Below are 13,572 nucleotides of genomic sequence, written 5' to 3' on the forward strand. Positions count from 1 at the left end.
CAGAGTACCTGGGATTGCATGGCTGGCAGGAGGCTGAAGGGACTAGCGGCTCTTTTGTGCTGACTTATACCTCTCTGTTTCAGTGCCCAGCAGGACAGCATAAAAAAAGCCAACATGAAGCGAGAGAACAAAGCTTACTCCTTCAAGGAGCAGATCATTGAGCTGGAGCTGAAGGAGGTAAGTCCAGGAGGCACTTACGTGTGGCTGCTGAAACTGAGCTTGGTGGTCTCTGTCTGCTGGCTTTCTCTGCTGCACATAGACTATTCCCTGGATCATCCTCCAGGCTCATTGCACACTCCCCACTTGTCCTAGCCAGCTTCTTCTGCCCCCCCCCCCCGCCCCCAAAGAAAATGTGTTAGTTGTCACCTGCTTCTGTAAAGGCTGAATCCTGTCTTGAGCCCTAACAGCAGGCACAGGCCTGTCCAGTAGAACCTATGGGGAGTCCTGGTCGATTGGCACATTCAGTTTTGAACAGCTGGTTCTGGTGTGAACAGTGTACAGGTGTCACCCTCACCTGTCTCAGACTGTGCTTTGCCCAGTCTTTTGTAGGCTGAGTTCTTTTCATCTTTCGTATCTCAGCCCACCTGGGCCTTTCTCAGGGAGGCCACCTCCCACCCCGCCCTCTATCCACCTAGCTGTGGTGTAGGCCCTGCTCTCTTCCCAGTTTACATCAGACTCACTTCTTTCATAATAATTCTCATGCTCCACAGGCCTTGTGTCTAGTATTTGTTCATTTGTTTCTTGTCTGCCTTCACCTGCAGATTGTGAGCTCCACAAGGGCAGGGACTTCATCTCTTGCCCCTGGTATCCCTAGCATCCGGAACAGTGCCTGGAGCATGATGTCAGTGCTCACTAAGTACTTGCTGAAAGAGGGAGTGATTTCTCTGCCTTGTCATTTCTGGCTACCTGAGCGGCTTTGTCCAGGCTTCAGTTTATGCTGTTGGCAGGATCTGGGCCCAAAGGGAGGCTGAAGTTTTGAATCTAAAGCCATGTGGTCATCAGAATTGGCTTTGGAGTACATTGAGGGACCTTTTATTTCTTTATCATATCAGAAGTCCTCCTTGCTTTTGTTAGCAGAGAATTCAGTTTCAAAAAAAAAAGAAAAGAAAAAAACCTGCTTTTCTACCCCTGTTTTAATTATGGAAACATCAAGTGACTGTCGATGTTATAGGGAGTGAGGGAGGCTGCATGATGGGCTCCGGGGCTCCAGTCACAGACGTGGAGCTGTCCTGGTGTTCTCTATGGAAGCAGGTTTGCCTTCCCCTGGTAGGGAGGCAGGTCTATTCCCTGGAGATGGAATTGGTTTGCTAACCCTGACCCTTCAGGAGATAAAGAAGAAGAAAGGTATAAAAGAGGAGGTGCAGCTGACTAGCAAACAGAAGGAGATGCTGCAGGCCCAGCTGGACAAGGAGGCACAGATCCGGAGGCGGTTGCAGGAGGTAAGTGGCTGCCACCACCACACACCATGACAGGAGGGTGCTGGGCAGCCCAGGCCCACTCCTTGCTGTCCCCCACTGGAGCCTTTCTGACCTGCCATCCTGGGCTACTCTACTTGCAGCTGGATGGGGAGCTGGAGGCAGCGCTAGGACTGTTGGACACCATCCTGGCCAAGAACCCGTCTGGTCTGACCCAGTATATTCCTGTGTTGGTTGACTCTTTCCTGCCCTTGCTGAAATCTCCCCTGGCTGCTCCCAGGATCAAGAACCCCTTCCTGTCCTTGGCTGCCTGTGTCATGCCCCCTAGGCTCAAGGCTTTGGGTTAGTCCTTGTTTGCTGGCTATGGGGATAAGCCCAGCAATTTGGGAGGTGGGCTGGGGATGCCCCCTAGTGGTTGTGATGAGGCTGTGGTGATCTACGCTGCTGAATTTTGTTTCCACATGGAATCCACCAGTGGATCCTCAAATTGGGTATGTTTACCTCCTCTTTACTCTCAGGATCAAGTTATAGAGCCTGGCCAGTATCTCATCTTTCTGTAGGAGTTTTAAAACTAGGAAGTCAGATGTTCAGTGGTAGTAAGGTTGGTTTGGTACAATGTGTCGGGTCATTACAGCTCAGAGCTTCTGAGCAGCTATGTGTCAGTAGTGATCAGAGATTCCCTGTTACCTTTAGCCTTTTTTTTTTTTTTTTTTTTTTTTTGTGGTGCTGGGGATTGAACATGCAGTGCTCAGAGATTCCCTGTTATCTTTAGCTTTTTTTCTTTCTTTCTTTTCTTTTTTTTTTTTTTTTTTGGTGGTGTTGGCCTTGTGCATGCAAGGTAAGCACTGTAGCAACTGAGCTATATCCCCAGCCTACCTTTCTGCCCAGCTTTCTGTTAGCTCTGCTCTGAAGAAACAGAGACCAGATAGGGTAGCTTGGAATTATGGTGGTCTAACTTTATGGGTTGTTTACTGACCTTAAGCAGATTTCTTTCCTACCTTTAAAGGGATGGTCCCATGGGTGAGGCTGAAATCTGTGGATTGTTCTGAGTGGAAAAGTTCATTGGTTGTATGGAAGCTGCCAGAAGCATCACCTGGCTGATAGGGCTTACTGCATAGAAGTTGGTAGCCCCATGTGGCTTGAGTTTTACTCTTGGCTGAATAACTCTTGCTCATGCTTCTCAGCACATTTAGAATTTCTCTAGTGTCAGAAAGGCAGCTCCTTGCTGACCTATTTATCCTGTGTCACTGTCAGAAAAATCAAATGAGAAATTAGGTTGGAGACATTTTGGTGAAGCAGAAGAGCTTATTAATTCAGAGGGAAGAGGTGTTTCTGCTCTGGGTCCCTTGTTTGTGCCAGGGCCAGATGCTGTGTCTTTGTGTGGGCTAGTCCTGCTGGGTCTCTTTGCAGGCACTTTGGTGAGCTACGTGACTCTGCGCATGCTGAAGCCAGAATGTGCTTTGGATAAATCCTGGTGCCAGGAAGAGCTATCAGTGGCTGTGAAGAGGGCGGTGACACTGCTGCATGTCCACACTATCACCAGCAGGGTGGGCAAGGGTGAGCCAGGTAAGGGATGACGTGGAACCCAGGGCTTAGGGCAGTGTGATCTTGTGTGGGGAATTCTATAGGAGCTATGGCAGTGTCACTGGGGCTTCCTAAGTCTTGGCCCAGAGTGAGTCTTCCCTCCTCAGCCTTGATTTCCTCATGTGAAAAATGAGGGATTGGACTAGTTGGAGGATTTCAAAGTCCAATCCTGGTATTCTGTGAGTCTTTGTGACCCTTTTGAGGGTTTACTTTGGCATCTGCTTCTCTGTTCATTGGCTTTAGTCCTGAGCTGCCAGTCACCATTCCTGCTGTATGCAGGCATCAGGAGAGTCTCCAGCTTTCCCCTGCCCACCTGCCCTGCCGTGTTCTGTCTACAGGATCATCCTGTCTGCTATTTTCTCTGGCAGATGCTGCACCCTTATCTGCACCAGCCTTCTCCTTGGTCTTCCCGTTGCTGAAAATGGTGCTGACCGAGATGCCCCGCCACAGCGAAGAGGAGGAGGAGCGGATGGCTCAGATTCTTCAGATCCTTACTGTCCATGCCCAGCTGAGGGCCTCACCTAGCACCCCACCTGGACGTGTGGACGAGGTTGGCAGGGAGCTCTGTTCTCCCCTTGTTTTGAGAGGCTTTCTCTGGGGAAGGTGCTTGTGATACTTCTTGACTCATGAATAGTTTTGGTGGGAAAGTAGAGGGCATGTGTTTGTATTTACACAGCCACATACATGGTGTGACGGGCTTGCTGTTTCTTTTCTTTTGTGACTCTGGATTTCTGTCTATGTCAGTGTGTACAGACCTACTTTATTGATTTTACTGACTCTGTGAGATCATATGCTATACACACATCATGTTTAACTTTTCACTTATTGATAGATATTTTAAGGTTTTTCCTGTTTTGAGCAGCACTACGATGTGTATGTGTGTATATGCCCAGTACAACCAATGTGAGCATTTCTTTTCTTTTTTGGGGGGACTGTGAGGGTTTGAACTAAGGGTTGACCTTAGTTGACCCTGAACCACATCCCCAGCCCTATTTTGTATTTTAGTTATAGACAGGGTCTCACTGAGTTGCTTAGTACCTTGCTTTTTGCTGAGGCTGGCTTTGAACTCAAAATCCTCCTATCTTAGCCTCCCAAGCCGCTGGGATTATAGGCGTGTGCCACTGCGCCCAACATGAGCATTTCTGTAGGATATATATTGGATGTGGAATCACTGGGGTACATAGCATGTTTTGACTACCCTCTCACTGAGAGTTCCCTTTTCTGCTGGGTGTGATGGTGCATGCCTGTAATCCCAGCAACTGGGGAGGGTGAGACAGGTGGATCACAAGTTGGGGATGTAACTTAGTGGTAGCGTGCCCTTGCATTCAGTTCCTACTAGCAAAAAAAGAAATGAAAGAAAAATAAAGAGTGAGCTTCCTTTTTTTCAAACCTAACTCAACCTCAGGTAGCATGAGTATTGCTAATGATGAGTGATGTATTTTATTTTGTTTCTTTACTTATAAAGGTGTAAGTTCTTCATATACTTATGATCCATCTGTATTTCATAGTCTGTGAATTTCTCAAAAGTTTCAGAATTTATTCATATTTAATTCCTAAGGATCATGGTTGACTGAGGTTAGCACCTGTGGAGTTTATTGTAAACCTAATGAGGTTTCACAGTGTAGTCAGTTATACAACCCAGAATGTTGTCCTGTGGGTGAGAGGATGCCATTGATTGCCCACCAAGGTTTGGTCATGGACCTTCCCCATAGCCTCACCCCGACTCATCTGCTCTTCTCTTCAGAATGGCCCAGAGTTGTTGCCTCGTGTGGCCATGCTGCGTCTTCTGACTTGGGTGATTGGGACAGGCTCACCCCACCTACAGGTAATCTGCTTTTCTTTTGGCTGATGCTGGGACTCAGTTTGTGACCCTGACTTTAGGTCCCAGCATGAATGGTTAGTTCATAGTTCTCTCAGCCTTCACTTTTGAACTTGAGTAAAGCCAGATTGACTTTCTCAGCTAGTGAGGGGTTTTCCTTGAATCCTGCCACTGGCCTGGTGCCTGAGGTCTTGGGTGGGTGTTCTCAGTTTAGAGCCTTTGCTGGGCACCCCCAGCCATTGCCTGGCCCCTTCGTAAATAATTTGTTGAACTGAACCAGTGGGTTGATATCTATAGGTGCTGGCCTCAGATACCCTGACCACCCTGTGTGCCAGCAGCAGTGGCGAAGATGGCTGTGCCTTCGCAGAGCAGGAGGAGGTGGATGTGCTACTTTGTGCCTTGCAGTCCCCATGTGCCAGCGTGCGGGAGACTGCACTCCGGGTATGTGCCCCCTCCTTCGAGGGGCCACTGAAGCATCCCTTGTCACTTTGCAAGTGTTTGAGCTATAGGATAGGCACTTGAGGGTGGGTTTGGTATGCTTCTAAAAAAATGAAAAGCTAAGCAGATGTGATGTATCGCTGTCTGTTTTTTTCTTTACCATGGAAGACTTTACTTAATTTTGAAGCTGGAATGTGGATTCTGGTATTGTTAAAGGAAGCCTAACTCCCAGCATTAGTGCATTTCCTCACCTGTACAGTGGCTTTTGGACCACAATTCAAGAGTCCCCTTGGAATGATGAGACCGGTTCCCAAATGATAATCTGTAGCCTCCTGCTGTTTGCGTGACAGCGTTTCACTAGCACTTGGCAAAATGTGAAAAAGCATGGCAGTGTGGTAAATTATTTTTACAAATTCAATTAACAAAGGGGATACACTTTTTTCTGAGCTTTAATCTGTTTTTCTTTTTAAATTTAGAGTTAAATTAGGTTTACATTAAAACAATTCCAACACCATACAAGCATCATTTCACAAAAGACAAAAATTTGGGTGTTCGTCTTTTCTGGTGATGGGAATTGATCCTAGGGCTTTGCACATGCTAAGCTTGTGCTATTCCACTGTGCTACACTCCCAAACCTCTCCCCCCACCCGCCTAAAGCTACCTGAGGAGAGACAGAGCAGATGATAATTTGAGCTGATTCTCAGCAATTTCTAGAGCAACAGTGTCTAGTGGAATTTTGTGCTGTGTTATGTAGTAGCCACTTGTAGCTATTGAACACTTGAAGTGTGGTGGTTACAACTGAGTAACTTGGTTACTTTTCAAATTGATTTAGCTTTAAATAGCCACATTTAGCTAGTGGTTATGTCTTGGATAGTTCACCCCAGAGAGCAGCCCAGGGGGATGTTGGATGCTGAGCCTCACATGTCCCACCCCTCCCTCTCCCCTTCCCAGGGGCTGATGGAACTCCATATGGTATTGCCAGCACCTGATACTGATGAGAAGAATGGTTTGAACCTGCTGCGGAGGCTCTGGGTAGTCAAGTTTGACAAAGAGGAGGAGATCCGCAAGTTGGCTGAGAGGTGAGAGCCAGTGGGAGACTGCTTTCTCTTGCCCTGTCCTCTCTCCCTTAGGAAATAACCACACCCAGTTTGCTCAGCCTCCAGAGAGAGAAGGACTGGCGGGGGCTGAAGGGGCAGGTGCTGCAGTAACTTGCCTGACAAGCCCTGCCCTTGGTCTGCTGCAGGCTCTGGTCGACCATGGGCCTTGATCTGCAGCCAGACCTCTGTTCCTTGCTGATCGATGATGTGATCTATCACGAGGCAGCCGTGAGGCAGGCTGGGGCTGAAGCCCTCTCCCAGGCAGTGGCGCGATACCAACGGCAGGCGGCTGAGGTCATGGGCAGGCTCATGGAAATTTACCAGGAGAAACTCTACGTGAGTGACCTGGGCAGCCTGCTGTGGTCTGGGTGGTGTGACGTTATGTTAGACTTTGCCTTGCTCCTGACTACTCTAAAAAGGAGTCTTGGGTCTCATGGTGACTGGTACTGGTTTCCCAGCTCACAGTCATGGTGCCAAGGCCATTGGTCTGCCTGGCTGGGCATTTACCAACTTTTCTATTGCAGCGGCCACCCCCGGTGCTGGATGCATTGGGACGAGTTATTTCAGAATCTCCTCCAGATCAGTGGGAAGCCAGGTATAAATCCTGTTCCATTCTTGTTCTCCTGTAGGCTTTCTGAGGTGTAGCAGGTTGGCTGGGGTGGGTGCCATGAGGAGGCAGCATGTGGCAGTGGGATAAGTGGAGGGAGAGAGTTAGACTGAGTCAGGGAGACTGGAGTTCCAGTGGTGGGTTTTGTGTCAGCTGTGTGCCCTTGAGCATGGTCCTCCTTTTCAGTAATAGAACCTGCCTTGCAGGGTATTGAGACTAGTCCATTGACAGTGTGTGAAGACTCAGTAAATGTTAGTTTCCTTCCTCTTGGTTCCCATAGATAGCAGCTGGAGGGTTAGGCAGGTGTCTGACAGCAAGTGTGACTTTGGAAGAAACTTACTGCCCACAGAGCAGGCTTCATGAAATATGTGGTCTTGTTGGTTTTCTGAATGACAGGCCCTGCATGCTCCACTCCTGTGCTGTTTTGTGTGTCAGTGGGATGTGGTGTATAGGCCTATCTCTGTTTCTTTGTTTTTCATTCCAGGCCATCAGCTAGGGATAGGACATAGATTCTTTCTCCTGGTGATCTTCTTACTGCTCTGTAATAGTAAAGAATAACACCACTTTGCCTTGGGAGAATATGATCCCTTTTGAAGGCCTTTATCAGTTTCTTTTAACTTTGTCCTCTGACACCCTGCCTTGGAGATAGAGGGGTGGGCATTGTATTCACATGTGGGGAAACAGGACACCGAGTATCAGGTAAAGTCAGGGCAGATGGCTTATCTCCATGTGTTGTTCTAGCACATTGGACAAACGCTGAGTTGTGGACTCTGTGCTGTGCCCTGCCTTGCCCTGGAAAGGGTTTTTACTATACTCTGGCTCTCTGTGCTGGCACATATTCCATCAGTACAGGAGGCCCCTGGCTGGCCCTCACCTGCCCACATGCTCCTGCCTCTTTCCTAGGTGTGGCCTGGCCTTGGCCCTGAACAAGCTTTCCCAGTATTTGGACAGCTCTCAGGTGAAGCCACTCTTTCAGTTTTTTGTCCCTGATGCCCTCAATGACCGAAATCCAGACGTCCGAAAGTGCATGTTAGATGCTGCCCTTGCAACACTCAACGCCCATGGGAAGGTAAGAGGGTTGTGGCTAACTGAGGAGATGGAACTGATCAGTGGGCACAGAGATGCTGAGTGCTAGAAATCCTGGCAGGGCACCAGCCCCTGATGGGAAATTTTATTTATATTTCTTTTGAGCCAAAAAGCCCCCGGGGAGGATGTTATAGTTCTGCCAGAAAACTGAGAATCCTGCTAGCATCATTGATTGGCTGGCTTGTGAGGATCCCTATCCCAGAGCTAGACTTGGGCTTGGTCATTGTCATCCTTATATAGCCCTTAGGGTTGACCTGTAGCTTTGGGGGACTGGATTTTCCAGGAGAACGTCAACTCGCTGCTACCAGTGTTTGAAGAGTTCCTGAAGGATGCTCCCAATGATGCCAGCTACGATGCTGTGCGGCAGAGTGTGGTGGTCTTGATGGGCTCGTTGGCCAAGCACCTGGACAAGAGTGACCCCAAAGTGAAGCCCATTGTTGCCAAGCTCATTGCTGCCCTCTCCACCCCCTCCCAGCAGGTATCTGCCATCTGGCCTGTGGCCCACAAGCCAGCTGGGGAATGGGCACCTGTTGGGGATAGACTGTGGGATGCTAGGGGCTGAGTGGGGAGATCAGCAAGCAGTTGACTCCTCTTCCACAGAGAGCCTGGTTTGTAGTGGAGAGTACCTCTAGGGGAGGGAACTTTGTTTTAATGGATCTCCTAGGTATTTCATTTCTTTTTATACTCATTTGTTAGTACCTTTTTTGGTGCTTAGTATATAGTGATTAAAAGAGGAAAAAATGAGTTTCCTCCATGTCAAGGTGTCTCCTGGCCCTTTCCTTGGTTACATGCATCATGGTGTAAAGCTTTTTTTTTTTTTTTTTTTTTGGTGCTGGGGATTGAACCCAGGGCCTTGTGCATGTAGCATTTTTTTTTTTTCTTTTTCTCTTTGACAAAAATGCATTTACATATAAATTCTGCAATTTTGCATTTTAGGCCAACCAGAATGTCTTCAAAATTTATAACTGGGAACAAATTTCCAAAATTGTGGTCAGATAGTATTAGAAAGCTCAACCTGCAAAAGGGCTGCATGACAAGATTTGCTGATCTTGAGTTGAGCCTTATGAGCTATGACTGGAAGGCAGGAGTCTTTTGGTATCATCCAAATTGGCCCAGCCTGATTTCCTTGTGACCTAAGTTTTGGAAATGGAAAATATACACAGGCTATTATATAGAGACTCAAGTTTACTTTTCTCAGATCTATTTTTCTGGGTGGGCCCATCTTTTGGGGTTTCCCATTTCAGTTCTTCATTTAGACTAGAAACAGTACCAGAATGTTCTCGTAACTAATAGGTCATAGTGTGTGTCCTGATTGAGTGCGTGTGTGGTATGAGAGTATATGAAATGCTGCTCCTCTGTTGCCTTGTGACATGTGCAGCAGTGGCTGAGATGAGGTTTGGGGTATCGAGTGTTGGGCACTGCATGGGGCTGTTGGGTGCCAGCAACCAGCCATTGTTGAGCTTGAGGCACTGATGAGGTGGGTCTCTTTGATAGGTTCAGGAATCCGTGGCCAGCTGCTTGCCGCCTCTGGTGCCGGCCATCAAGGAGGATGCTGGAGGGATGATCCAGCGGCTCATGCAGCAGCTGCTGGAGTCAGACAAGTATGCAGAGCGTAAAGGGGCTGCATATGGGCTGGCAGGCCTTGTGAAGGGCCTGGGCATCCTCTCTTTGAAACAGCAGGAAATGATGGCAGCACTGACTGATGCCATCCAGGATAAGAAGAACTTCCGCCGGCGTGAGGGTGAGCGTCTCTGAGCTTTGTGCTTCCCACACGGGAAGTCAGTGCCCATTGCTGCCAGAGGAAGGAAGCTGGCATTTCCTTCCCAGCTGACTGGCGGGTGTGTGACCCATCCCAGCCCCATCCTTTCTGGTTTGGCTGGACTTTGTAATTTCTAAGTCAGCAGGACCCTTAGTTGAGAGATGTTTTGCCTTTCCAGTTGTTAATCCCAGGAAGTGATGGCTTCCTGCCTTCTTCTCCCCTCCACTCTGCCACATGGCTGCTATGGGTGCTGAGACGGTGATTGCTACACTCTAGTACCATGGCTTCCCTGAGTGTTTCCATAAAGTGAGGGAGCAGGAGGTTACTGGCTTTTTTTGTCTCCTGTGGCGGTTCCCAGAGGACATTCTGTTCCCAGCTGTCTTGCTTTCTGCCCCCAGGAGCCCTCTTTGCCTTCGAGATGCTTTGCACCATGCTGGGGAAGCTCTTCGAGCCTTATGTGGTCCATGTGCTGCCCCACCTGCTGTTATGCTTTGGGGATGGGAACCAGTACGTGCGTGAGGTAAGTCCCAAGGCTGTGTGGGAGAAGCATGTGAGAACCACTGCTCTCGGGGTGGTTGTTGGGTATGAGCCTTGGCCAGCAGAGCCTCTGAAATGACATAGAGCCCCCACCAGTGGAACCCCTCAGGCCCTCACCTGGGGCACTTGTGACTGATATGGATTCCCCTCTGATTCCCTAAAGTACTGAAGCTTTACAAGATGTGTTTTCACTGTCCCTGTAGGCTGTGGCATGGGTTCTGCCCACAGACCCAATATGTGTTGTCATTGGAGAAGCATTAGTTTTAGCATCAGACCTTGTCCCTTGCTCAGGTAAGGACGCCTCTGAACATCTTCTCTCCTCCCTTGAGGCTGCAGATGATTGTGCCAAAGCTGTGATGAGCAACCTGAGTGCTCACGGGGTGAAGTTGGTGCTCCCCTCCTTATTGGCTGCCCTGGAGGAGGAATCCTGGCGGACCAAAGCTGGTAAGGCCACTCCCTTTTGCTCTTCCTTAACTTCTGCTTTGAAAACTGCCCTCAACAAGAATCCACAGTTCTTGTTCTGTGTGTGTGCTCCCCAGTGCAGGGGCAAGGCCAAGACTCTGTGCCTTTAGGCAGTAGGGCCCTTCTGTGGTTTGTGTGTGTGTGTGTTTTTTTCTTTTGGTACGGGGAATTAAACCCAGGAGCACTCAAACACTGAGCTGTATCCCCAGCTCTTTTTTATATTTTATTTATAGTCAGGGTCTCACTGAGTCTCTTAGGGCCTCACTTAGTTGCTGAGGCTGGCTTTGAACTTGAGATCCTCTTGCCTCGGCCTCCTGAGCTGCTGGGATTACAGGCATGCGCCACCACGCTTGGCTGGTTTTGTGTGCTATTATGGCCAGAACAGGTCTTTGACTTGAGCCACAGCCCTAAATTAGGAAATCCGGAGCATGAAAGCTGTTCTGTGGCTTTTAGCTGTTTACCTCCAGTAAATTCTTTTTAGAAATGTAATCATATCTGGAATCCTAATATGCAAAATAGATACAAGCAGAGCTACTATGGTTTGGAGAGGAGGAAACAGGCCTGAGAATTTTAGTGAATTAGTCTGAGTGGTAATACAAGGCTAAGCCAGGTCTCTCCCTTCCTGGTTTTGTCCCTTTGTCTCGTACTACCTGCCCCCTTACCTGGGACCCTACAGCTTAGCAAGCCTCAGAGGCCTTTGTTGTCTCTGCCTTCCTTCTGGGACTGCTTGAGCGCAGTCTGCAGCAATCAGGTGATTTGTTGACCTGTGTTCAGTGATTCACTGCTGAGCATGTATGCTGTCTGCAGGGTCAGTGGAACTGCTTGGAGCAATGGCATACTGTGCTCCCAAGCAGCTGTCGTCCTGCCTACCCAACATTGTGCCCAAGCTCACAGAGGTGCTGACTGATTCCCACGTCAAAGTGCAGAAGGCTGGACAGCAGGCACTCAGGCAGATTGGCTCCGTCATCAGGAACCCGGAGATCCTTGGTATGCCTCTCCCGCGAGGGAACTTGTTCTGGTGGCCCCCTCGCCTTTGGATACTGCAGGAAATAACCTCTAAATGCTAAAAAGTCCTTTTCCTAGAATAATTAGTTGAAAGGAGTTTGGAAGCAGTCTTTTCTTGCACTGTTCTGGAGCAGGCATCATTGACTGCATGCATAGGGACACTGAGTCACTGGCTCAGGAACAGCTTGGTTCTGAGAGTTCCCTGTGCACTGAGTTGAGCCATGAGGTCAGCAGTGTGGACCACAAAAGCACCATTGTGAGTGTTAGATTATTGGGAACTGATTATTTTATCTCATTATAGCAGGCCTGTGATAGAGGTCTGGGAAAGGTGAGTTCCTTAACTATGCTGTTTAGTTTGATTCTTTTCTAAGGAATGGGAAGAGGCTGATTGCTAGGAACCAAATCCAGCCAGCCACCTGGACTGTCAGATCACTTTAACAATTTATTTATTTATTTGTTTGTTTATTTAGTGATGCTAGGAATCAAACCCAGAGCCCCATGCATGCTAGGCAGACACTACCATTGAGCCACATGCCTAACCCTTATTTTAACATTTTAAACTTCAACTTGGGGCATCACTTGCCTAGTGTGTTTATTAGGTGTTTGTTAACTTAGAAAATAATGAAGGTTTTTTAAAAAAAAATTGAGCCTAACAGTGAGTTATGCTTCCAGCCCCCCCCCTCCTTTTTTTTAAGGAATGAGTTTGGGAGAATTGGATCTTTTAAAATAAATAAATCATTTATTTTTGTAGTTCTGAGGATTGAATGCAGGCATGCTCTATCACCGAGTTACATCCCCAGCCCTTGCTAAGTTGCCTAGGATGGCTTTGAACTACTGTCCTCCTGCCTCAGCCTCCCACATTGGTGGGATTACAGGTGGGCACCACTGTGCCTGGATAGAGTTTGAGGATTGTTTTTTTTTAATATTTATTTTTTTTTTTAGTTTTAGTTGGACACAATACCTTTATTTTATTAATTTATTTTTATGTGGTGCTGAGGATTGAATCCAGGGTCTTGCACATTCGAGATGAGAGGTTTACCGCTGAGCCACAACCCCAGCCTGAGGATTGTTTTTTTTCTTCTTCTTTTTTTGAGAAAAAAGCTTTCTTTAAGGTAGAGAGGGCCATTACATAGTGAGAAATATTTTCATTTTCTAAGAAGATATAACAATTCTAAATTTAATACCCTTGAAATATATAAAACTATAGGAGAAGTTAATAAATCCATTGTCATAATGAGAGAATACAGTACACTTCTCAATTAGTGATAGGGCAAACAGATAAAATTTAGTAAGAATGCATGCTTTTAATTTTTTTATTTGCTTTTATTTACATTTTTTCAGCTTTACCATATATTTATAAGTAAAAATTTATATGTTTATAGGCACAACATGATATTTTGATACATGCATATACTACAAAATGATTACCACAGTTAAGCTAATTAACATATCTGTCACCTCACATAGCTTACTTTTTTGTGGTCTATTTTCCTAGCAAATATCAAATGTACAACAGAGTATTACTAACTGTAGTAACCATGCTGTACACTGGATCTCCAGAACTTACTCACCCTACCCCTCTGAAGCTTTGTACCCTTTGACTAACATCTCCTTAGCCCTGGCAACCACTAGTCTACTCTTCATCTATGAGTTCCACTTTGATAGTGCCCAATAGTCCTGGGTATTTCTAAGGCCCAGAATAGTCTCATGTCTATCACATTAGGAATCAAGCATGAATCATTTTTTTTATGGATATGTAATTT

At 47.3% G+C, this 13,572-nt stretch overlaps 1 protein-coding gene across 3 annotated transcripts in view; it reads left to right on the forward strand.

Annotated features, from left to right (window-relative positions):
* The window catches only part of Gcn1 (GCN1 activator of EIF2AK4), a 61,093-nt gene that overhangs the window by 27,964 nt on the left and 19,557 nt on the right, over positions 1-13,572 (forward strand). For all 3 annotated transcript variants that reach the window (XM_077108937.1, XM_077108938.1, XM_077108939.1), the window contains 16 exons: positions 84-177; positions 1,326-1,439; positions 1,559-1,757; positions 2,826-2,981; positions 3,368-3,549; positions 4,744-4,824; positions 5,116-5,259; positions 6,208-6,335; positions 6,500-6,689; positions 6,878-6,948; positions 7,864-8,029; positions 8,330-8,524; positions 9,541-9,787; positions 10,204-10,325; positions 10,672-10,786; positions 11,612-11,791. In XM_077108937.1, the coding sequence (XP_076965052.1) occupies positions 84-177; positions 1,326-1,439; positions 1,559-1,757; positions 2,826-2,981; positions 3,368-3,549; positions 4,744-4,824; positions 5,116-5,259; positions 6,208-6,335; positions 6,500-6,689; positions 6,878-6,948; positions 7,864-8,029; positions 8,330-8,524; positions 9,541-9,787; positions 10,204-10,325; positions 10,672-10,786; positions 11,612-11,791 (2,384 nt within the window). The remainder of the gene's footprint in view (positions 1-83; positions 178-1,325; positions 1,440-1,558; positions 1,758-2,825; positions 2,982-3,367; positions 3,550-4,743; positions 4,825-5,115; positions 5,260-6,207; positions 6,336-6,499; positions 6,690-6,877; positions 6,949-7,863; positions 8,030-8,329; positions 8,525-9,540; positions 9,788-10,203; positions 10,326-10,671; positions 10,787-11,611; positions 11,792-13,572) is intronic.

Source organism: Callospermophilus lateralis, chromosome 1 (assembly GCF_048772815.1).
Source record: "Callospermophilus lateralis isolate mCalLat2 chromosome 1, mCalLat2.hap1, whole genome shotgun sequence".
NCBI classification, from domain to species: Eukaryota; Metazoa; Chordata; class Mammalia; order Rodentia; family Sciuridae; genus Callospermophilus; species Callospermophilus lateralis.